General features: G+C 49.1%; 1 protein-coding gene across 4 annotated transcripts in view; it reads left to right on the forward strand.

The window, feature by feature from the left end:
* Positions 1 to 24,254, forward strand: part of LOC126535956 (uncharacterized) — a 638,450-nt gene extending 614,196 nt beyond the window's left edge. For all 4 annotated transcript variants that reach the window (XM_050182825.3, XM_072287749.1, XM_050182828.3 and 1 more), the window contains 5 exons: positions 6,814 to 7,544; positions 17,999 to 18,188; positions 18,787 to 18,916; positions 19,340 to 19,618; positions 20,739 to 24,254. In XM_050182825.3, coding sequence (XP_050038782.2) covers positions 6,814 to 7,544; positions 17,999 to 18,188; positions 18,787 to 18,916; positions 19,340 to 19,618; positions 20,739 to 21,023 — 1,615 coding nt within the window. In that variant the 3' untranslated portion in view covers positions 21,024 to 24,254. The remainder of the gene's footprint in view (positions 1 to 6,813; positions 7,545 to 17,998; positions 18,189 to 18,786; positions 18,917 to 19,339; positions 19,619 to 20,738) is intronic.
* The last annotated feature ends 269 nt before the right edge of the window (positions 24,255 to 24,523 follow it).

Below are 24,523 nucleotides of genomic sequence, written 5' to 3' on the forward strand. Positions count from 1 at the left end.
TTCGAGACTGCAATGTTGTAATTCAGGTCCCTTTAGTTGTAACCACATCGCGATATAAAACCATGGATTAGATTGGAACGAAGCACAAGCGCCGACTGCCAATGGAGGTTGGCCAGCCTTTCTCAGGCACCTTATCCCTGTCTATAACCATTATACCACAGTGTGCTACTCCATCTGTGAGCCCCATTGTTGATTATGGAGGTTAGTAGTCACTGGTCCGCGCTTGTGTTGTCGCAGTCTCTATACTCCGTTTTACACATCAGGTGCAACGCTGTGGCGGCTAGTGATACTTTTTTCAGTGGCTGCGTTCACGCGTAGATATAGTTCGGTGTCATTGCACCGCTTTTTCTGAAAGTATTCTTTATATAAAGTCAGTTCTGAATGAAAACCCGCCGTGGTTGCTCAGTGGCTATGGTGTTAGGCTGCTGAGCACGAGGTCGCGGGATTGAATCCCGGCCACGGCGGCCGCATTTCGATGGGGGCGAAATGCGAAAACACCTTGTACTTAGATTTAGGTGCACGTTAAAGAACCCCAGGTGGTCGAAATTTCCGGAGTCCCCCACTACGGCGTGCCTCATAATCAGAAAGTGGTTTTGGCACGTAAAACCCCATAATTTAATTTTTAGTTCTGAATGAAAATAAGAATTTACCCTTAGAAGCAGACAAACCGTGCGCTTATTTGGCTGCTAACACGTTGTTTTACATCAATTTGCTTTTCGTTGTTTTTTATTCGCATCCCTTCGCGGCAGCCTCACGTGCATGCTCGCGCGAGCAAATGCCGCTGGCGCCTATAGCGAAGCATAGACGGAACGCGCGGAGTGAGAAAATTTGGAGGCCGCATTACGTGCGTAGCTACCACAGTGTTGCACCTGATGTATGAAACGCAGTATAGTCGACGTCAGAGCGTCGCCGTCTGCTCGAGACTGGGCAGATGGCATTTCGGCGCCAAGGCACGCAGCGTAGGAAAACATGCGCGGGCACGATCGCGCTTTTTATTTGCTCACGCCAGGTGCAGCTTCACTCCAGTGCCAGATTATTGCGAAATATAGTATGATATGAGAGGGCTCAGAGCTGGCACAGACTCCTGCGTGAAACATTCTAACGCAGGCACTAGACGAGAGAGAGAGAGAGAGAGAGAGAGAGAGAGAGGGAGGGGGGAAATAGAACAAACGAAAGAATGATCTTCATTGCGGCAATCGTAGCTCCACATCCTCCCGGCGTGCCTCAACGCACACAACGTGGTGGCGATTTCATCACTCCCAACAAAACTGTGCGCACGCGCTTCACACGAGACGATCCATCGTCTTCTTCTTTATTTTTTTTGTTCAGCAGTCCTCCATCTTCCGGACTGTTCCGCGTCCATTTCGTACAATCACGCTCGGCGTCGAGTGAGCACGTGTACATCGCCAGGGCTGTTTCGCCTTCGCCGCGTACACCGCTCACATACGCATACGGCTTCCTCCGTTCGTGGTCAAGGGCTTCTTTGGCCGAAGGCAAATGGTAAGAAAAGAACGGCCGGGGCTATGGCCACTACAAGTCGGGGCCGTCTTCGCCTCCCTTTCCGCGTCTGTACGCTCACCCGAACGCGTGGGTGCGCGGGCCGAAACCGGAAGGGTCCCTTCTGCGCAACGCTGGAATGTCTGCAAAGCCCCTTTCGCGCGAGATAGGAAGAGGGAAAGAGAGATATGGCCGCGGTACGAGCAAGGAGCGAACGGCCCCGTGCTTGCTTTGCTTGTCCGACCGCCGCACGCACGCACGCGCGCACCGAAGACGTATGTACGTGCGTAGTGGCGGAAGCCCTCGCAGTGCCTGCAGCCCGGACGAAAGCTATAGCGAGCAGGGCCGAACTACCGGAGCAGCGCAGCATTAGGCGGCGTTGTTGGCTGCGTCTAAAAAGCAGGGCTTCCCGCTGGGAGGGCGTAGGTATTCTGTTGGGTATACCCCGCGGACGCCCACGACTGACTGGCTAGCATCGGCTCGCGGCCATTCCACCGTGCGTCGAACCTACGACCTGGCCAGATGGGGGGGCCACCGCAACCCATCTCTGCCTCCGCACTTGTCCCCTTCGCTCGTGTTTTGTCGCTCTCGTTTCAACCGTAGAGTTTCGTACAAAAACTCCCAGAGGAAACTCTGGCGCTATGCTGTCTACGGGAGCTGCAAGTAAGGCTCCTTAGCTAATCCGTACATGGATTTCCCTAAATTTCGTCTTTCTGGCTTCAGACAGGCTTCTTATATTGCAAAGCGATCGTTTTCAATAAAATATTGCGTTATAAATGCAACACTTCGCAAATGATTATGCATGTGCGCCAGACCTTGTTGCCTGAATGAGCTTAAACTATGATTTATTGAAAATTCACAAAGGTAACGCGGAATAAATAACGCCACAAGAATGTCTGAGGCGATAAGCACTAAGATTGAACAATCTGACGTACCCCATCGTGCCTGCTTTAGATAAACGATCGCAGCACCGGAGTTCCCCGTGGTAATTCTTGAACGAACCTTTATGTTCTGATCTCGGCTCTGGATATACTCCAGCGGCCGCCACCGCCTAGTCAGCAGCAGGACCTCGTTGCCAACTCAGCCGTGTCATCCAACTGTTCTCGTTCTTTCCTTGCGCGGCTGTTGCGAATTCGCTGGCATTTAACTTCGGTGGCTTCCCCGGCGAAATAAAAGCGATGTACAATGCGGTTTCTGTGCGAGAAGTTCACCTTGTACGGTAGTTTACGTAGGCCAATTCTGATGGGATAAGCTGCGAAGCAACTTACGAAACAGATCACCTAAGTTGTCTTTGTAATGGTCTTAGCTAGCGTCGCTATTTGTTAAGGAGGGTTCCAAGGACATTCCAAGAATACCTCGGCGTTTTTCTTTATTACATACAATCAATTCGTTGTGCGTTTGTTTTAGGAGAGCTAGCAAACAACCTTTTTGCACCCATCTCTCTGTACGCACGCAGCGCTCACAGAAACGAAGAGGAAAAGAAGGGCACAGGACATGTTTCTTCTCTTAGCCCTCATTTTTGTAAGCGCTGCACGTATACAGAAAGATGCATGCTTGCCAAGTAGCACAGTTTTCAATTGTAAAGCACCTTTTGCACACACTCTTCCTTTATTTTCATGTCCATACCTTGCAGGCAGCAAGGCATATTGCTATACCTATTATAATGAAATGGATGGCATGCATGAACGGACGGAAGGTGAAACGGGAGGTTTGCCTGCGCGTGTCGGTCGTCACAGTATAGCACGCACAAACGGCGACGAATACTGCATTTTATCCAGCAGCCCTTTCTTTCCTTATCGCTCTTGTCTGCCTTCGAACGCCGCTGATTGAATACCCGTGCCTGTTAAGGCGTTATAATAGGAACCTCGCGCTTCTAACTCCTCCACCCAACTCATTTCCAAACGCCCAACGATAAACGATGCAGAAGTCCGCAAAACAAGGTCGCTGCGTCACGTTCGGGCAGCATTTCTCACGCGTCTTCAAGCGTCTCTTTCGCGCACAATGAGAGCGTATACCGACAGAAAAACCCGAGTTGCGCTGAAACCCGCGCAAGATCGAAGTTAAATTTCTTCGTATACCCCCTCCCCCACCAGCTCTGAATGCTACACCACCATTCTTGTGCTTCTGTCGCATCGGCACCGTCAAATAGATACAGATATTGCAGAAAGAAAGAGAGGCGGCAACGGGAATCCACATACCGCGTGTCGTCGGGGCGGTTGGGAACGAGCGACCCCCTCGCGGAATAATTTAACCTGCCCGTCTTGTACCTAAGGGGAGCCCCTTTTTTGTCGCAAAGGCCTCGACGTCGGCGCATTAGCGCACGTATCCTGCTGTTGCGACGGCGGCGTATGCCTTTCGCACTCTGTAAGGAAGCGCTTATTTCTTGGTTATTTTTGCTTATGGTTAGCGCAATTACGCTCGAAGGTTCGAGAAAAAAAGTTGCTGACCTTGCGGCGCGCGCTTTTCGGCCATAAATGTACCCTTGTCGCCCTTTAATTTTTTTTCTTCTTCTTCGTGTTCTTTGATATGGGTATGCCCGCCCACGGCACACAAAAGAACTTTTTGTGATGAATTCGCCTGTTGAACGAACAAAAGGCGCGGTGGCGCCCGTAGTTCAGCGTTCCCGAAACTAATTTGCCGTCGCATCAGTTTCACTTCTTGGAATTTTTGCCGTAATGTATTCCGGCATGAGCAGAATTCCATGCAAGCTTTTTCTCTTTCTTCACGGCATCCTCTTGTTCTCGTATTCGCGGTAGCGTACAATGTCGGCCATCGGGGAAGCATGTGCCTAAAATTAGTTCGTGGTGGTTTCACGCCGGGCTTTGAATTACGGGAGCTCCGCAAGGTGTGCTTGTGCGCGCGCGCGCGCGTGTGTGTGTGTGTGTGTGTGTGTGTGTGTGTGTGTGTGTGTGTGTGTGTGTGTGTGTGTGTGTGTGTGTGTGTGTGTGTGTGTGTGTGTGTGTGTGTGTGTGTGTGTGTGTGTGTGTGTGTGTGTGTGTGTGTGTGTGTGTGTGTGTGTGTGTGTGTGTGTGTGTGTGTCTGTTTTACTCGTCACCTAATATGTGATTCTCATCTGCTTGTTGGCTTGAAAACGTTCTGGCGACGAACCTCTCAGGTGCCTTTGTTAAAATTGCTTATCTTACGTTGCCTCTTATCACTTCGCAAAATATATCACGTCAGTTTACTCCAGGACGGACGAACAGTTATCACTCTTCGTCCGGCCAGAGGCCAGACCCCTTTTCCTCGAAATCCATGCGACTTCGTTCAGCTTTGTTGAAATGATGACGTTTAGTACGCCCTGCAGTGAGGGAGAGCAACCTATTCTACTTTGTATACCGAGGCACACTTTCGACATTGCGTGCACGTATACTAATGGGTCCCCCAAGTTTGTTTACCAATCGCTGCCTTCCTTGGTTCGTTTTCACGCTACGCCTAGCTGCGCCCCACAACCACAAAGTGCGCTGAAAGCATCCCGCGTGGACCACGCCATATAAGTAGATGTACAGGAAACAGTAAAATCTAATCGTGTTTCGTCGTGCTATGCTGTCGGGCTGTGTAATTAATTAGCGGGGTATTACGCACTGAAGAGATGGGCCGTGTAGTTAAATGATATACACGTCCTATAGCTGTGTGCCTCTTAGGCATCTTTCATCTTGTTTGAGCCCAGCCAACCCGGCGTGCTCTTTCAGCGGAGTTGGTCATTTCGTTCTAACTAGCCGCCTGCGTGTTTTATGTGAATTAGTATTCTTCTTTCTTTCTTTTATACTTCGCCTTTCAATTTTTGATTGGAGCGGCTGAGCTAAAGTCGTTTACTGAGCTCGTGCACTTGCAGCTTCACTGGAACCTAGGAAATACCTTTCTTGTCATTTCACGTAATGTTAGTGTCTTCGTGTGTAATATGCAGTCCAGTATACCCGAAGTTTCACATGCGCCACTATTCACGTCCTTTTGGCCGCAGGCGTCACGAGAACGTGATCTTTTTGGGTGAAGGCAACTGGTCAATAAACCCACACATGCTACCTGAAGGCATCAATGTTGCCGGATTCGAGACCCCCGTTATGTAATAAACGAGAAGAAAGGGGGTTAACCGAGGGGCCCGATTTTTTAATAGTCACCCAAAAAGATCACGGTTCTCGTGACGCCTGCGGCCAAAAGGACGTTCCACGTCCGCCGCCAAGGTCTGTGAGTTGTGGCGCTAGATAACACTCCCAAAGTTATACTAGGGCACATAAGTACCCAAGAAAGTGGATGGGGAAGCGGCGCCGCTGTAGCTCAATTGGTAGAGCATCGCACGCGAAATGCGAAGGTTGTGGGTTCGGTTCCCACCCGCGGCAAGTTGTTTTTTCATCCACTTTAATTTCCATTAATTTCTCGTTTCTTTATTTCATTTATTCAGCACAAGTAATTTCCCCTATGTTGTCCTTGGTGTCAGTGTTTGTTGGCTTCTTATCATATGACTATTAAAAAATCGGGCCCCTCGGTTAACCCCCTTTCTTCTCGTTTATTACATAACGGGGGTCTCGAATCCGGCAACATTGATGCCTTCAGGTAGCATGTGTGGGTTTATTGACCAGTTGCCTTCACCCAAAAAGATCACATTCTCGTGACGCCTGCGGCCAAAAGGACGTTCCATGTCGGCCGCCAAGGTCTGTGAGTGGTGGCGCTGGCTAACACTCCCAGGGTTCTACTAGGGCACATAAGTACCCAAGAAAGTGGATGGGGAAACGGCGCCGCTGTAGCTCAATTGGTAGAGCATCGCACGCGAAATGCGAAGGTTGTGGGTTCGGTTCCCACCTGCGGCAAGTTGTTTTTTCATCCACTTTAATTTCCATTAATTTCTCGTTTCTTTATTTCATTTATTAAGCACAAGTGATTTCCTCTATGTTGTCCTTGGTGTCAGTGTTTGTTGGCTTCTTATCATATATCGTTCTCTTGCTTGTATTATTAATGAATACCCGTCAACCTGGCTCATGGTTTGTATGTTCTTCTGTGATCTATTTTTTACGTGGATGGTAAACAAAGGGGAAAGCTTTTTGTTTGCACTTAGTAACCAGATGTTACGGCAAGTAAAACACTGTTAAAGATATATTTAATGAAATAAACAAAGTGGACTTACAGTATATCTATGCCTCTGACATGATATACCACGGAAGGCGAAGGCAGGCCAGGAAGTCACACGAAAAGAGAGACAAAGATTGCAGTAAAAAAATAACAGCAAATGATTCTGATAAGGCTCATGTGCTGCACATTTCCCAAGCTTGTTTAGCAATCGCCGTGTATCACCCTGACGGCTTTCTCCCTTTTCATTTCGTGCAGGGTGTACCCCAAAGACTCGTACATGTGGTATCGGACCGAGCGGAAGCCGGGTCGCCAGGGCTTCCAAGGGAATTACCGGCGCAGTTACCACGGAAGCGGAGGCGGCGGCGACGCTGCTGACTCGGGTCCCGAATCGTGTCCGGGCTCGGACCAGGGCTCTGAGTTCACCTCGGAGGAGGCGAGCTCCGAGTCGTCCTCATCGTCCTGTCCTTCGTCGCCGCTTAGCTTCCCACCGCACTCGTGGCCCTCTCCGGGCGCCGCAGCTCCTCAGTCCGTGACGACTGCGGCCTCTAGTCAGGACTCCTCGTCGGCAAAGGACGCGTCCCCGCAGTGCGAGCCCGCGGACTCCTTGAACAATAACAGCTCGGCAAGCACCACTGCCATCACCAGTATCGCCACTGTTGGCGGCAACATCAGCAGCGGCAACAACGTCAACAACAACGCGCCGCTTCCAACCGCGGGTGGCGAGCAGGTGGCGTGCAACGGTGGCCACGAACTCTGGACGACTACGTGCTCGTCGTCGACCACGACGAGCGCGAGTACGACGAGCGCCGGTTCGGCGGCGTGCCGCCGCACCAACTCGGCGACGCAGACGGGACCCGACGACGAGTGGTGCTCGGCGGTCCAACTTCGGCGGCCCTCCCCGAAGAGCCAGGAAGAGCTGGAGTGCGAGCGCCTGTCGCAGGACTTCGCCTCCCGGTACGGGGACGCTGCGCTGCGCTCCCTGCTCGGTGAGTACACGTGTCGGTCTGCCCCGTGATCGACCCGGAGCGGATTCAAAGGGCGGTGGGCACACTACGAAGCCGGTATTGGGCGTATTGCGAACAGGCAAAACGAAGAGGTCAACAAAAAGAGGCGAAGTCAGTCTTCGCGTGACTTTCTCACAATGAGCCGTGCACCAGCCAGCCCAAGGGAACACAATCCTACGGTGTTGGGCAACTCTTGCAATCGCGTTTTGCCGGCGTTAGCAAGTTAGTCGGATTGCTCGCCCTCTTCGTGAAGGTGGTCTGTAACAAAATAGGGAGAGAGGAAGCAAGCAAACACTGAGAGGTTGACAAGGTTTTGTACGGTTGGCTACCGTACACACGGGGAGGGGGAGGTCGCAGTGAAAGTGAAGAGAGAGGAGACATGAGTTCAGATTCGTCGCGTGCGCTAGAAGGCGCAGCGTGTCTGTGGTCGTGCACTCATGTCCGTCGATTTCAGGAATTGCCAAATACTGCGTACACCTATAGAAAAAAAAAAAAAAAACTCATTCCCTCGCTTGTTTCCGCGACAAACAAGTACGTCCATCTAAATATGCTACGCGTTGCTGATTAAGCTCACCCAGTAGCACACGCGCTTCAATATAGAGTCACATTACCTTGGAAAACAATGTGTTGTAACTGAATATTTTACACGCAAAACTTAGTTTACTAAGCGAAGCAGTAGCGTCGAGTCATGAGCGGAGAATGGTAGGATACAGGGCGCACTCGGACTAAGCGTAGACGTGCCCGTTGATGTAGATAAAATCACGAAAGCTTCTCAAGCACATTCCACAAGGTACTGACAATACATTCGCACAGTGGCTAACGCCGGTATATACTCGATTCATGAGTACTGGTCAGAATCCGTGTAGTTTATTTCTTTTTCCTTTCATTTTTTTCCTTCAAAACAATGTCATTTATCCTTGATTAATGATCTGCGTATAGTAATAATTAAGCTGGTTTCTGTCGTTCACATGCAGTGCTCCTTTTTCTCGGGTTTCCGTTTCTTTGGTGTTTTTAGTCATAATTTTCGTTCTTTTTTCGCATGAAAATCAAGGTGTTCCAACAGTGAGGTTTACCAATGTCGGTGAGATAGAGCTTGCCATCCTCGTATTTTCTCACTTTGTGCACTTCTGTGCCTTAACCCTCTCTCTGTGCTTCTTCTCCTTCGTCTTCATTGGCCAGCTGCTATACTCTAGCTACCGAGATATCATATTGCAAGCTGCGAGTATAGCGAAGTAAATGCGGTACCTTGAGTTCCATGCCCACATTATGCTTCCTCTGCAAAAAATCACCTATTGATACTTGTGTAAAGTACTTGTCCAAAGCGTTTCTAACGCGGACAAGCATTTCCATATCACTTGCGCCAAGTGTAAATGGAACGCCGCTGGCCTTGCGGGCCGCTTATACTTCAACCGGATCCGACACTAGCTTCCGCCGCAGCTCTGATCTAATTCATTCCTGGGGCCACGTAATACACGAACCAATGTATGCGAACGGCAACGGACAATCGTGCCATTTATGTACGAGTTGCACGGCAGCGCCTAACTTCGAGAAACTAGCTCTCTCTCTCTCTCTCAAGGTCTCCCGCACAAAAGCTGAGCTTGTTAATGGGAAAATTCCGTGGCCCGCATAGGAGGGCTGTTCTGGGCCGGTATACTGTACCTGCTTTTATTTTACCTTTGGCTCCGTCATTGTTTTATCTCTGCGGGACGCATTCCAACGGAGGTCTGCGCGGAATCGAACAGAGCTCATGTCTGCAGCAGTGCCATATGCCCGCCTTTTCGTCGACGCCACTAAAACAGAGAAAGAAACGGTTATCGAGAGTCAGCCTCATAGGCGTCGTGCTGACCGTGTCGGTATAAATAGAGCGTGCCTTCAAAGAGAAAGAACGCTTGGCCGGAGCTGCGCGTCGCGTGGACTTAGAACCAACGCAAGAGGAAGCGGTCCTTGTCTCTTCTGCGAGGCGCGGAGGTGATGGGGGAGGGGAGGGGGTGAGAAAGGGGGCTTTCTCTAAATGTCACCACGGACGGTCTTATGCGCTGCCGGAGGAAAGTGGGTCGTCGTCGTCGTCGTATGGCCCCTCCATGGCCTCTATCGCGCGCCATCAAATCTCTCGTTTTCGACCCCCGGGTTGCTTGTTACGTACCAGTTTTCGACCGCGATAAACTGAGCGCGCTGGCGGTGCCGTATGGGCCGCTGCTGCGGCACCGCGATCGCTAGCAACCTCGCCACCATTCTCTCACACTTCTGGCGTCACGCGTGTAAGCGAATGCGTCCGTGGAATTTGGGACACAGAGAGTTCGCAGAGAGGCAATACTGACATTATCTCTCTCGGAAAAAGAATGAGGCAGATGTTCCTGGTGTGGTCAGTCTCAGTCGATGAACCGCGTTCGTCGAACTTTGTAATCCAGCGTCAGAGGCACTGTTCCCACACACCTGCATGCTCCGAATACAGACTTGCCGAAAAGCGAAACAATGGAGCGATAATGCAGTCATGTTTGAAAGAAAAAAAAAAAGGCCGCAATTTGACGCGTTTGCCCTGTACTGTGTATCCATTGCGCCAAGAAGAAACAGAAGAAATACACAGACAGATCACAGACGTCAGAAAACAGCTGAAAAGAAATTTATCGTCTGTCACTCATGGAAGAAACGTATTCAGTCTTTTCGCCTTGGTCCAGGCGTGCTCATACAACACCTGCTAGATAACGGAATGCATGAGCGTTTTGATGACTTCACTCGCGAAAAAGGTCCAATTGAAAACCAAGCGTTCATAAGAAACCCGCCGAAATGTGTGCGTTTTCGGTACTACTACCGCGTGCACGTGACGTCATCGGCGAGAACACGCAGTCTTTCTGCTATCCAAGACATTTACACATCTCAGTATTTGCTCTTATCAAGTGAGACGCGGTCGCCACGTCATTTTATCGTATCATCTTATCGTATTTGTCGTAGCGCGTATCGCGTATGGTATGAGAATGGATAAGCGTACGACGCGTATAGACCGATCGTTCACGAACACGTGCCTCAGGAATGGTTGATAAACCCGACCGTAAGATATGATAAGATATGATATGATAAGGTCATGGAGGGCAGCATCAACATACTTCTGGGCAGTAATCGCGTTCTCTCCTTATGCGACGAGCTTGAGTTTCCCCGGCCCGCCTCGACGACAGCACCAGAAACACATGACCGAACCTTTCCTTCGCGTCACGCTCGATCACGGTAGCCCAGGACGGAGTAGCTTCAAAGGCGGTGCGAACTCAACTGAGTGTGCACCGATTCCTGCTCGCAGTGGTGGAGGCGATGCTGCAACGATGGAGGCCAGAACCGAAAGGTATGCGCAGGAATGAGAACAAGCAAAAGAGAAATGTTTGTAAATGCCGTTTCCCGGCCGTCACTGTCGTTCGGCCACCGCTCCTGTTTCGTTTTCTTTTTTCCGTACCACGACGGATAACTCTGAATCGCGCACGAACTAGAATAATATCCTTGAAAGTTTGTTGAAAATCTATTAAATAAGAGATATACACTAGTGAAATGAGAAGGAGAGTGACGAGCGTTCTAGTGCACTGGTACTCTGTCGGCCGAACGCGGCAGAGTATTTTGCATAACGTACCAAAATGAAACGTCTGCTCCAATGCAACCCCAAAAGTAGCACAGAAAAAATTTATCACGCCTCAGCGCGTGCTGAGAATGGCTTTCACGTGCAATAATGACAGTTCTAAGGGCGTGCAACGTCGCGTTAGGCGACACATAGTCACCTAACCTGCTACAGCTGATCAGGTATTCATGCATAGCAGTCTAGCATTGCCTTTATCCCCTTGATTTTCTTTCTCTCTTTTTTGAAACATGCATCTGTATATTGTGCAGTTACTTATGCCTGCAACGACTTGGGTTGTGTCAAGCTCTAGTCTCTGCTTTTTTTGCCACCAACACTCCTGCCACCAAACGTCTCTTGCGCTCATCTGCGGCTCTTGCGCTGCTGACGAGCGAATATCCGCTTGGAATTCCAGCGCTCCTGGAAGGTGGACGTTCCACCTACACACACACACACACACACACACACACACACACACACATACATATATATATATATATATATAGGTGCTTAGCTATCCGGGGTGTCCCACATAACTTGAGCCAAGAATTTAAATATCAAAGGCGCGTCGGAAGCGAATTGAACCGAACGCATACTATTCGCGATAGCCTATAGTAACTCAGGCAATTTTTTGTATTTCCCATGACTCACTAATTAATTAAGTTTAATTACCCGACTTTTTTCATTATTGGCTGAGGACCCCAAGTATGATACGCAGATTTGTATACAGCACCTTCGGAGACCCCCGATCGAGTTGTTTCCTTTACGATGCGCCTCACGTAGTCCTTTTTTCCGGATTGCAAAGAAAGCCCGCGATATATGAAAAAAGCCACGTGAAGGAGCGCTTGCGCAGTGGTATCGTGCGGCTCTCAAGCGTGCGTTCGGTGAATGAGGTCTGTTGCATCGTGACTGGCGACGGTGAAGCGGCAGGGCGTTCTTTATCTCCTCGGTAGCGCTCGGCCAGCAGCATGCATTTTCGCCGTCATCCGCCGTCACCTATGAATTGTGCGACCGTATTCGAATGTTGTAGCGCGTAGCATCACGTTACTGCGTGAATTTTTCTCAGTTTTTTTTCTTCTTCTGTCTCCTTTTATTCCTTTTACCCCTTTCCCCAGCACAGAGTAGCCAGCCGGTACTTGCACTGGCTAGCCTCCCTGTCTTTCCTCACCTTTGTCTCTCTCTCTCTATCTCTCTGCTTTCTTTGAAACTTAGAAAGTTAGAACGTTGAGGTCGCGGGGTCCAATCCCGGCCATGGCGGAGGCTCGAAAATATACGCGGCCCTGCGCCATGCGCACGTGGTCTAATTTTAAATTTTGAAGCGTCCTCGTCTCCCGCCTATCCGTTTTCACGTATCGCCTTCTTCGAACTTGTAATGTTCAGTCAAGATCGACATGCATTTCGATACCGCTTGGTTAATGCGCTATTCTCTTGGCAAAATAAGAAATATATTTGACCACGCTTAATCGATGGGAAACGAATTATTTGTGTACGTATGAAGGTGAAGCGCGCTAGAGAGTGTTGCATTCCTCGACAAGAGGCACGAGCCTACCTTTCTCTCTTCGCCACTGACTGCCCACAAAGCGTACGCGCGCGGATCAGGCACGTGCGCCAAGTATCGTAGCTCCTCAGCCCTGCGTGGTCGCTCGCGATATGTTCAGAATCAGTTTTCCTTGCTTTGCCTTCTCGCATTGCATTCTCATCCGCTGTGGAGGTGCTTACTTTAACGCGATAGCGTTAAGCCCCTTGCCAAAGAAAATTCGGTGTCGGCGTCCGGCATTGACGCCAGCCGTCCTGTGAGCGAAAATTGCGTATATATTTTATACACCACTAAAGATCTTCTATCACTAAAGTTGCTTATACCTTGTCTTACATTATTTACAAAGTTATTCCTCGGAATTTTGAGAATGACAGCCCAGAAACAAATGTCGTAAAATAAAACACCGACAGCGTACGCCTTTTATGTTAAATCTTCTCAGACTGAAATACTAAAAGTGCGAAACAAAAACAGAAGGCCGGCCCACTCAAGAGGCCGCGTCTGTGTACCAGAAAGTTAAACTTCGTGAATAGCATTCGCGGCCAGCGTTTATTGCGGATGCATAAGCTGCACTTTCCGGGAAGCGTGAGAATCATTCAGGGATCTTTGAATGCTTTCGCGTTCTTCTCTGAAAGGCGAAGCTTAAGCGTTCTCCAAAACTTTTTGTTTTTTATTCTGGATCGGAAATTCTAAACTTTGCACGATGTGGGCCACTGTGCTGCTTAGGTCACGGGGATGGCAGTAACTGCTTCAGAAGAACATCACCGCTCTTCGTCTTGCTTTGTGTGTGCTTGTATGCAACTACCGTAAGGCAAAAAGCTGGGCTACCTGGTACTTAGACATCTGAAACTTCTCGAGCGCTCAGGGGTAAAAATAAACCGCGCAAAGAAAGAAAAGACAAGATAGGAATCCAAACTAGACATAGGTTCTCAGAAAGACAGAGACAAAGTGCTCAACAGTGGCCGAACAAGGTATGCCTCAGCCTGGATAGGGTCTAGAGACAAGAGGGAGAGGGAAAAAGCAAGGAAAGGAGATCAAAGAGGTCAACCGGGCGAGCGTCCGGTTTGCTACCCTGCACTGTGGCTAAGGGAAACGGGGAATAGGAAGAAGAAGAGAGGGAGCACTGAGTACGCATGGGAGGATGCACAGGAGCACTATAAGCTGTTTCTCAAACCGGTGCACTTCAATTACTGTATTAGTATGGTATTATTAGTACTAGGACTTTAGTATTAGTATTAGGACTTTATTGGGTCCTGAAGGTCAACCCTACGTTGACGCGGGCCGCTCCCACGTTGGGACTGTCAGGCCGAGCCCGTCAGCCACATCGCGGGCCTTCTGGACTGCCCGTAATTGGTCAGAGAGTGATTCACTGTGTAGCATTTGCCGCCACCGTTCTTGTTTCTTGTCACAGCCTGTGAAGACCGCGGGGCACTGCCAAAGCATGTGGTCAAGAGTAATGATGCCATTGCACTTATTACAGTTGGTTTGAGTTTCCCTCTCCGGATAGATCCTGTTAATAAAATCTGGACTTGGGTATGTTCTTGTCTGTAGCAAACGTAATGTGACCGCTTGGGCTCTGCAAAGCTTACCGTGTGGCAATGGGTATTCCCTTCTGCTTAAATAATAATGCTTCGGGATATCGTTATATGTTAATAATCGATCCCTGTGTTCCCCGGGTGAAGTGTAAGTTGCTCGGTCTTGAAGAGCACGGCTAGAAAGTCCTCGTGCTGCTTCATTTGCCACCTCATTGAGGTTTCTCTGAGCTCCGTCCACCACCCCCAGATGTGCAGGAAACCAGCGGATTTCAATCCTCTCACTGTTGACCTTCTCTAGTAATTTTGTTGCTATCCGTGTCACATATCCGTTGGTAAATTTGAGTATTAGTGCACGAATCGCTTTTTGTGCTGGGGACGGGTGTGGCCACGGTCCACGTATCTTTGACTCAGAGAAGGACATTTCACAAAGGTCATGACTCAAATAAAGACGAGACCTTCTGTCGGAAAGCTGGCTACAGGGTGATAATTTTCTTGATGTGTTAATCAACCCGACAGAAAGGAGGACGTTTGGGTTTGACAAGCGGTCTGATTAGCGGGATGCTGTTATCCTGGCGGACGACTGTAAGAGATGCCAATGCACGCCTGTACTTCACAGTAGCGCACGTTCAAGGATAGTAAAAAGAAGAGAAATGCAGATATATACACGAATCTTACTCGTATAGCTTATTGCATGCGTCTAACGCATCTGTTCAAAAAAGACTACGACTACCCAAGTCGACGGTTATGTCCTACAGGTCTGTGGCAAGTAATCTTAGCATGCGCCGTGATGTAATCACTTCTGCCTTTCTTCCGCGTGACCTTCTGGGTGTATATTTCGGGGCAGTAAAATCATATCAAGGCTGTTGGGTTTCCTGTTCTGTTCTCTTTTCTTAATCTAAGGTGTCTGTTTTTCCGTCTAAGCGCTGTAGACGTTTCTAATGCCTTATGCAGTTTTTTTTATTCCGCCAGCGTTCCATTGAATCAAGCAGCACGCGTAGTCTTCGCGTCGCTGGCGGTCTTAGCTGAGTGTTCTGCCAAAAGAGAGTTCTTGTGCGTTCCGTCTCTCCGTGTCATTCATGCTAAAGCCGCATTCAACTCTGCGTTGCCATCCTCTTCCCATTTCGCTGGCGCAGCTCTTGAGACGACGGAATCGTCCACTCGCGGGAAAAGAAACCGACCAAGGCGCTCGCGCGTGCGCACCCATAAATGTTCACGTATCTCGAGTGACGCAGCGTATACGTCCCTTTGTGCGTAGGTGCGTGCGTGGGTGCGTGCGTCTATTACGCGTATACCTATAGCCTGAAAAGAGCACGTTCGCTGCTCTGTATACGAGTTCGCTTCCAACCACGGCTATCGATTCGGGTTGAGTACTATAGGAACAGGGTGGCGGTCGGCGTGGATGATAGACTCGCAACGGCTTCTGACGAACGACATGGTGGGCTTCCGCCATCCATCACTGGTCGCTCTCGTATTGCGGGGCCTTCTTCCTCTTACTTTGTTTTCTAACGACTTCTTCCGCATGCCACGCGGAGGCAGCACCTATCCGCCCATAGTGGCATGTCCTTGATCGTTGGTATTTGAATCGGTAGCTTTTATTCAACTGCACATTGAAGTGCATGTTGCGGTAGGCTTTTCGCCCGTATCGTGAAGCCTGCATGTAAAAGAAGGATGGAACCGAGCTGCGAATAGTGACAGAGAAGAGCAGAGTCAATTTGGTGCATGGGCAGTAAATGGCGTATAGTGATAAGAATCGCAGCTATGAGGTACACATTGTTTGTGAAAACACGCATCAAAATGCATACGTGGGCGTATACCTAGTAAGACACGCACCTAGCATACGTGGTCGTACCCTACATATAAGAAAGGGATTTTTGTTGCTTAACGTTGACAATTGGACGGAAGTCAATGACAACTAGATAATTTTACGCCAGAACTATTATTTCTGACTAGGAGGAAACGTTGCGTCAACCTCTTTATCGCGTGAAGATAAAAGACATTCGAGCACGTACTCGCTTTTTGACCATTGCGCTACTCTATACTTATGCTTTTCGTGGCTCTGTGCCTTATCTCTCAGTCTTATTCCACAAGTTACGGATTTGTTCGTTCTTTACAATGTTTGTTACTTTATTGTTATATGGGGTCATTAGAGAGAGAGAGGAAAAATGACAAAAGGAAAGACATGAAAGTTAATCATCTCTGTTTGTTTACACCGTAACGTATACAGGGGAGAAAAAAAGGGGGGGAGGAAATCCTAGAAAGTTAAAGAAGCCTGGAGAGAACGAATAGAGACTATCTGTGCGTCGGGCCTTTTTTATCAATCATATTCACTGCGCTTCTTAGTTGGTGGGTGCGTGTTTACGATCATTCGTACCTGCGGTGACGTTTAGGTTCAGCCACCGCGTTTCCGGCTTTCTGAGTTTCCAGTGTTGTCGACTCAGGAGCTTTTCTCGAGACCGCTGCAGTCAACGCACGTCGGCGCGCCGCCGCCGACGGCTGCGCTGCGAGCCACCGGCGGCGACAAAGTGCGCAACGCGGGCGCGGCCGACGCGTGCGTTTCTGCAGACTGTACGCGGCTGACATTCCCACGGTGCCCATATCGTCTCTGTTTCGCGCTTTGCCAATCGTCGCGTTCTGACTTTTTCCGCGGTCTTCACGCCCCTTTCTCGGTTATTGACCTCCGACATACTTGTCGACTTCACTTTGCGTTCCTGCATGACGTCTTACGGGCACACCTTCTTGGACTTTTCCTCCTCTTTTAAATATACTCCTTTTCTCTATTGCTGCTTCTTGTCATTCTCTTCCCCTGCTTCTTTCGATTCTACCTGGGGACTGACCAAGGAAACTGTTTGCGAGGATGGCGTGATAACAAGAAAAAAGAGCTAGGCGAGTGGGCACAGTGCCATGCCTAAATACCGCGCTGCAGCGTTTAACTGTGAGTTGCTTCCTTGTCTTTCTTGTCGCGTACTGGACTTTCGTGCGCAGTATTTAGCTCGAAGGATGTCTCGGGCTACAACTTCGTGAAATATATTGCGTGCATTTTACGCAGTCAGCCACGTTAAATGAATGTTCTACGGGCCTGTCATGTTTTTGGGAACTCTTTGTTGCCTTCCTGACAAAAATCAATCAGCTGCTTCCGCACTCCGTAGTCACGGGGCGACATTGTTTGGCGCCATTCGAAAGACGTATTCCTTTTCGAAAACGCACGCTATTGTCAGTGAAACTTTGTTTCGGTATAGCTTCTTGACTGATAGTGTCTCAAAGCCAGAACGCTTACTCACGAGAGTGGAAGGGTGCGGATTGATTTCTATCACCCGCAGGGGTTCTGTAATCGTACTGCAGCTTTTCTGCATTCCGCGCCCATAAATATACTGCAGCGTCGCAGGGTACGTACCCGTGGCCTTGTGCTCAGCCGGTGAACAGTTTAGCCTCTCAGCTAAAGCGGTGTTTTATTTGTTACAGTTGTCGGTGTTACAATTATCTGAGGTCTTCGAACAGATAACAAAGCCTAAATGCTCATATCAGTTGCAGTTCTGCTGATACCATGACATATAATAGGCTCAGGAAGAACACGGACCACAGAAACTATTTAAAAGAATGCTTCCTGGGGTTCGAGTCTTTTCGCAGTGGTTGTCTGGCACTGGATTCGGTATTCCAACTGGATCAAACCAGCACGTATCCGTATATTGTTAAGCAAGCTGTGTTGCTGTTGATATCATGCACGTTTCGAACCATTTACTATCTTCATCTTCTTTTCTTACGCTTCCGTCTTGCGCAGTGCCCAGTCCGAACCAGAAGACGACGTCCGACTACCTGGAAGGCCTGTTCGACGCGGACGCCATCCAAAATGGGCAGCCCGATTCCTCGAGGCGGTTCGACTCCGCGGCTACGTCGCCGCAGCCTTCGCCGCCGCCAACTGCTTCATCGTCACCATATCTTATATCCAATACAGGGAACAACGCGATCAGGTAATAAATACGAGCACAGTAAGACCGCAAGTTCGTGAGCTTTGCTCGAGATAAGCACTAGCTCTGATCATGACCACACTTTTAGAAGAAAACGGAAGTATGGCCAGTTGAGCTTCACAGACATAAATATGTTTGCAGCGTTGCCGAAATACACTTTGTCAGTAAATAATAAAACACGATGAATAAAGAAAGTTATCAGTAGAAATGAAGGTAGGAGTGAGTGAACTCCTTACCGCCATAATAAAGGCAAGAAAATCGAAATGTAGTAGAAAAAGTAGTACGGAGCTGTGTTCATGCGTTCCTTAACATTTATAAAGAGACCTTGGCTTGTTTAATCCAATCCAGACACTGTCACAACTGCTATGTTTGTAGATTAAAATGTACACTTAACTGATTGTAATTAAGTTGTCTTCGCTTTGTAAAGTTGATGCAAGTCCGTTAGAATTGTTGACAAACTGCTTAGCTCAGGCAGCGGACGTGCGCGTATAGTGTGATTTCAGCTTAACACTAATGCTCGGCGACAGTGCAGGTAATTGGAATCGCAGAGCATTCAGAAAACACCAGAGAGGTGACCTTCTCACTCTGCCCCACTTTGCAGGGACGAGAACCTTCCCGCGAACAGTGCCTACTACACGACGTCCGAGCCCAAGGCCAAGTTTCTGACCAGGTTCGGATCGGACATCGGCAAGCAGGAGTGGACCTCCGACACCGAGCTGGCTGCTAAAAAGGTCAGCCGGCACTTGCAGCACGCATTCTTTTTTGAGAAATAAAAGGCAGTCTGCTAACGCGGCTGTATCCTCACGGATTCTTTTGTCTGTGACCGGGCATGATCTGTAATATTTTGCTATATAGCAAATTCATTTGAACACCTACGTCCCTCCAGCGATGTTCCCTTCTTCTTCATTAAAAGCGCTAGAACTACCTACGTAACGTCATTTTACTAACTGGCCGAACTTTATAAATCAACTATTCAGCACACACAGAGGGAAAGAAGGAGGGAGGGAATTCTGTAGACTTTCTGTACACTCCAAGTGCGTATTCTTTTCCGAAGGCGGTTGTCATACTACCGCTGGCCTTCTCCCTCAGCTCGTCTTCCTGTCGTCCTTCAGTGTCGTCCTCCGGGTAACGGCGTCCTTGTCGGCGGTGCGCAGGAGGAGCTCATGGCGAGCATCTCGCGCAAGCTCGACGTGCTGCGCTCGGCGCGGCTGAGCCTCCGCGAGGAGGCCTCGCAGAACGAGCAGCTCGGCCGCGCCCTGGGCAGCCGCGTCGACCAGCTGGCGCGGCCCCCCGAGCGCGACAAGTACCGTCTCCACGTCGACGAGCTGGACAAGATCGTCAGCCTCATCCTGTCCCTCTCCGGCCGCCTCGCACGCGTTCACAACGCGCTGGCCGGACTCGCCGGCGCCGACGAGCCCACCGCACAGGAAAGGGTCAGTGGCTTCCCAGCCTCTTCTTTTTTTTCGGCCGTCAGCCAAGTTATGCTCGACGCCCCTGTTGTCGATCGCCAGATCACTGGAGCTAAGCAACATTGTTCTTGGTTGGTACTTGCGAGAATGACAAGTTGGGAACGGTCGGGGCTGAATTGCTCCCCAGCTGCCGAGAAATATTTAGGCGTCCGCCATGAGCGAAGCGGTAGGTATGAGCTATACTGAAATTGGCAAGTTTTTGGAAATTCTGTAAGAAACCTGATAGCACGAATTAAAGTTCTGATTCCGGCATTCGGCAAAACAAACTTGCCTTATTATTTCACTTAAGTAAAGCAGGTTTCGATCAGATTGGTTCAGCAGCTGTTTAATAAAGGCATTTTCACGTCAGTCGTGTATATTAATAGGGAAATAAAAGCTGGTCCCGCGATAACGCATCCGCTGGGACATGTCGTGGTATCGAGCATCATACTTAACAAAAGTGAGCGCATCAGAATAAACATTGCCGAAAGCGATTTCTCAAAGCATGTTTGTAATTGTTATCGTTATACTCTCAGTGGAAATTGACCAAATATCTTGTATAGCATGTATAATGCAAATATCTTGTAAATAGCGTGTTGCGTGCGCTCTGCGAAATCTATTCAACATGAATTAGGGAGGCGATAGAGTGTTTTCATATATTTTTTTTTATTCTAGATTAGCTTTTGAGTCAGTGCTGCCACATCGCAGACTGCAGGCTCTTCAGTGGCCAAACTTCCCATACTGTCGCAAATTATAACCGAGAACAACAACAGCACCGCATGCTTTACACCATGTTTATAATACATTAATTTATTTCTATATAATGCATCGGTATACGTTATGCAAGGAAACCATTGAGAAAGCTGAGGGGCTTAATGGGCCCCCGTTTCTTATCGTACCGTACCTACCTATTACGGTACGATGCGACAAGAAACAATTGCTAAAGCATTAAATGATAAAATATGTATAGGCATCCCGTACCTACGGGATGCCTAATACACCCTAATACCGGTGTACGTCTTCTCTTGCTGCTGCTATCAGTAGAGAATGCACGTTGTGTGCTACCACGTGTGTGCATCAGCTGTTCCCCGGCTCGTTTGCGCAGAGAGCCCTGGAGGCCAAGCGGGACAAGCTGAGCAGCCAGCACGAGGAGGCGCGCCGCCTCAAGGAGAGCATCGACCGGCGCAGCCGTCAGGTGGCCCAGTTCCTGCGCAAGTACCTGACACCTCAAGAGTACGCCGACTACGACCACTTCGTGCGCATGAAGTCCAAGCTGCTTGTGGACGCGCGCGAGATTGACGACAAGATCCGGCTCGGCGAAGAACAGCTGGCCGCGCTCAGGGCGGGAACCGTGGCCACCGCGTCCTGGAAGTCCTTGGCCTCGTCCTAGGGTTCGACGATAGCCGTGCTCTGACGCGAGGCCGTGGCGCCGTGAATCATCGAGACTGGAGGGGTTGCGAGGGGCTAGAGTCTCTGTCGCGTCCTGGTGGGCCAACTGCAGGTTAAAAAAAAAAGTTAAGTATCTAGCACACTATGTCTCTCGTATTCTACGTGTAGGTCTGGGACACTATAAAGTAGATCAACAGCTTTTCCGAGAATATTACAATTCACTCGTTGTCTTGATGGCATCGCCCGTCATTGGACCATGTGCTTAGTACTTGTAGCACTTTTTAGTATTTAAAGCACTGTAAGGCAAGAGAAAATATCCTTTTCTATGCTTCGAACTGTAGAGATCGTTGCGAAAGTCCAACTGCACAACCTGGAGGTCTGTGTTCCCTAAATCAGGTTAACGAATACTGTATATTGTTGCAAATAATGCTCAAAAAACCTTGTTTCCTGCTCCTAAATCTTGTTGTCATATGTTTAGAAGTACCAGAAACTAAACCTTAAGTAACAGTGAATGAGATAGGGCCCTGAGCGAAGCGTTTTTGCATTCTTTCAGTCGCACCCGTCACAGATAGTATCTGTGCCATAATGTCCTAATGAAATTTCACTGCACAAATCGGCATGTCCCTTGAATGCTTCCTTTAATTAAGGAAAGCTTTATTCCATAGTTAACGGGGGGCTAAGTGCTGCTCTGCGCCAAACTGCGTCTGCAGTTCACACGAAAAGAACGCAGTAGGTGAAACTGTAGTCGTTGTTAAAAGCTGTCTGCGTGAAGCAGTTTTCAGAGGGCTACAGACAAGACTGTTTTTCAGAAGCCAGTGCAATTACGTGCCCTGAACCTCTCCAGTCTCGCCGATTCGTGGCCGTCTCGTGTACATAAGTCACCCCAGCACTCACCGCTGCGTCATCGCTTGTCCAAAGTGAACACCACGGTTCATCCATGCCCATGACGGCAGTCGACAGACCAGCCGTGAGAACTGCACCGCGGTCTTCGAAAGCCCCATGTGTGCGTTCCTCAATCGTCGGGAGGCCGGGATGTGGTGACTATGTGACTCGGTTCGTGAGGTGCCTGAGTGCTCCAGTGACTCATTTTCTGACTGCCCTCCTAGTGCCATATCAAATTTTTCAAGTCCCCACGTCCCTATCACCCCACAGTCGTTTCCCTGTTCCTCGAGGTGGTTCCCGGAGGTTCCGCAATAATATTGCTTCGGTTATTGGGTTCTCGTGCATATGAGTCCGCTTCTTCTCTTGGTTCTATTGTTTTGTTAATTGCGGTACTATTTCGTTGATGACAACAGTTCATGTGTGTCTCCCCGCATTTCGTTACCTACTTCTTGTCAAATATTTCTGGATTTTTGCTTTCCCATTTTTACTCATCGAATGGGTTACTAAACGGCGAACACGATTGAGCGTTTCTTAAAGTTGATTTTATGAAGAAACTAAAGCGGAACGCGTTCTTAGAAGTTTTTTTTTTTCGCTCTATTCACTACGGACCTACGTAAGGAACCTGCAGAGTGCGACGTGCTCATACATCGCAAAGCTTGAACTAAAATGGTGTGTTTTCAAAGCCTCTTGGCATTATTCGTGACTCGAAGGCGCCCCGGGAGATCAAGACAGCGCAAGAAATTAACGCATTTGCTCGAGCAGGTATGGTTGCGTACAACAACGGCCTAACGCTGTCTTATCTACCAGATGCTTAGCGATTGCCGCAAAGGAAAAAGAGACAAATGAAATCATTAGCAAGATACAATACTATCACTCGCGGAGTCTCGAAATGCTTTGCAATGCTACGGGAACCCAGTGCTCTGCAAGTTCCACCATTCAGAACACACGTCTAACAAGTTGTGTTGTGTACGGCAAGGACCGTGTAGCCCGTGAGCGATGTGAGCGTTCCACTGGCAATTGTGTCCAACGATTTGAGTGGTCAACGATGTGAGCGCTGTGACGCGTCCTCCAGAAAAGTGAGGCTGCATGCACAAACCGCGGAGTCGCAGAGAATCACATTTGGACGTAGCACTTTCACCTGTTGTAATATTTCCCCACGTTAGCCCGCTTTCGTCTTTTCAAACTGCTGTTGACCAATTAAAAGGCAGCTTCTGCTTTAGGAATGCAATATTGCGACTCACTGAATGTTGCACATGTTGCCGTTTCCGAGAGAGAGAAAAAAATGTAGTCCACATTTTTTTCTAGTTTTTTTTCTTGCATTTGATTGCTCTTATTTTTCTTTTCTTTTTCCGTTTATTAGTGTGTATATTTATGCAGTTGTCATGGCACCGTTACACCGCATTTCTTTTTCTTCCTTGGTTTTGGCTGCGTGACCGCCTCTCCCCTCTTTTCTTTTTTTAAGCGCTTTTAATTTATTCTCCCTCGCTAATTTACAAATGCATAGGTCACTATATACGAAAAGTAGGAGGGGAGCGTCGGTCGTCGTCTATGGCAAGTACTGCGTTTCTAGTGTGATAAGAGTGAAACACTCTGGAGGAGTCTTGTAAGCACCCTGTTAGGTCAGTGGCAATGTTTTCACCGAACAGAGTGGATTGTGTCACGTGAGGAAAGGATCTGTGAATAGTGTTGATTTCGAATGGAGTTCCCCGCGCATTTGTGTGCTTGCGTGTGCGTGCGTGGGTATATTCTTTGTGCTTGCGTGCCGCTTCTCTTAATGCCCTCTCCCCCGTCCACTACCCTCGCCCGTGTTCTTTTCGTGGCCTGGTTCCAGAACCAGGAATGATTGTAGGTGTGACAGGTCCAGCGCTGTTGTGGAGAGAGCGTTACGCGCGCGTTTACCGCAAGGCTGTTCACTTATTAACAGTATTTTTGTAGAGCCCCTTTTTAAAGATCCTGGAGAGGCGACAGGTGCGTTAAACCTTGCGGGGAACGCGCGGTACTTCCTTGGCGACCGCCTGCGTCGTCGTTGGACGGTTCGAGGATCCCGTGTCTTTTTGTACAAAGCGACGACACAAGAACCACCGGCAGCTGTTGTTCGCCGCCCGCCTGACCCGAGCCTCAGCTCCCGCGGGTGGCGACGCGTCGCGGCTGTTGACACCCGTGCGTACTCGTTTCTCTCGGCTGCAATGCCGCGCGGTTGCATGAAGGCGCGCTCGTGCGCGTCCGCAGTCAGCGGATCGTGTTGTGCCCGCGGCGCGTCCTTCGATTCTTAACGTGTATATATTGACAGAAAAGCCACGTGACAAAATGGCAAGTCTGTGATTTCAATAAAAAGCCACATTGCTGTGCATTCCACCGGCTGTGAGTGTTATTTCGAGCCGCGCTGGTTTTTTGTAGAGCCAGCGCGGTCTCCCCTTCTGCCTTCCTTTCCCAACGCTGAGCGTAGCGATAGGGTGGCAAGCCAGATAATATTTTCTAGTGAATCACCTTACCTTTTTTTTCTACTTTTTCATATTTGTTTTCTCTCTCTGCCTAACTCTCTTGTCCTGCCTTTATATTTTTTTTACCTTCTGTTATCAATATGATAGTATATTAGGCTAAGCAGCTACACTCCCCGTA

The sequence above is a fragment of the Dermacentor andersoni genome, chromosome 4, assembly GCF_023375885.2.
Source record: "Dermacentor andersoni chromosome 4, qqDerAnde1_hic_scaffold, whole genome shotgun sequence".
Lineage (NCBI taxonomy): Eukaryota > Metazoa > Arthropoda > Arachnida > Ixodida > Ixodidae > Dermacentor > Dermacentor andersoni.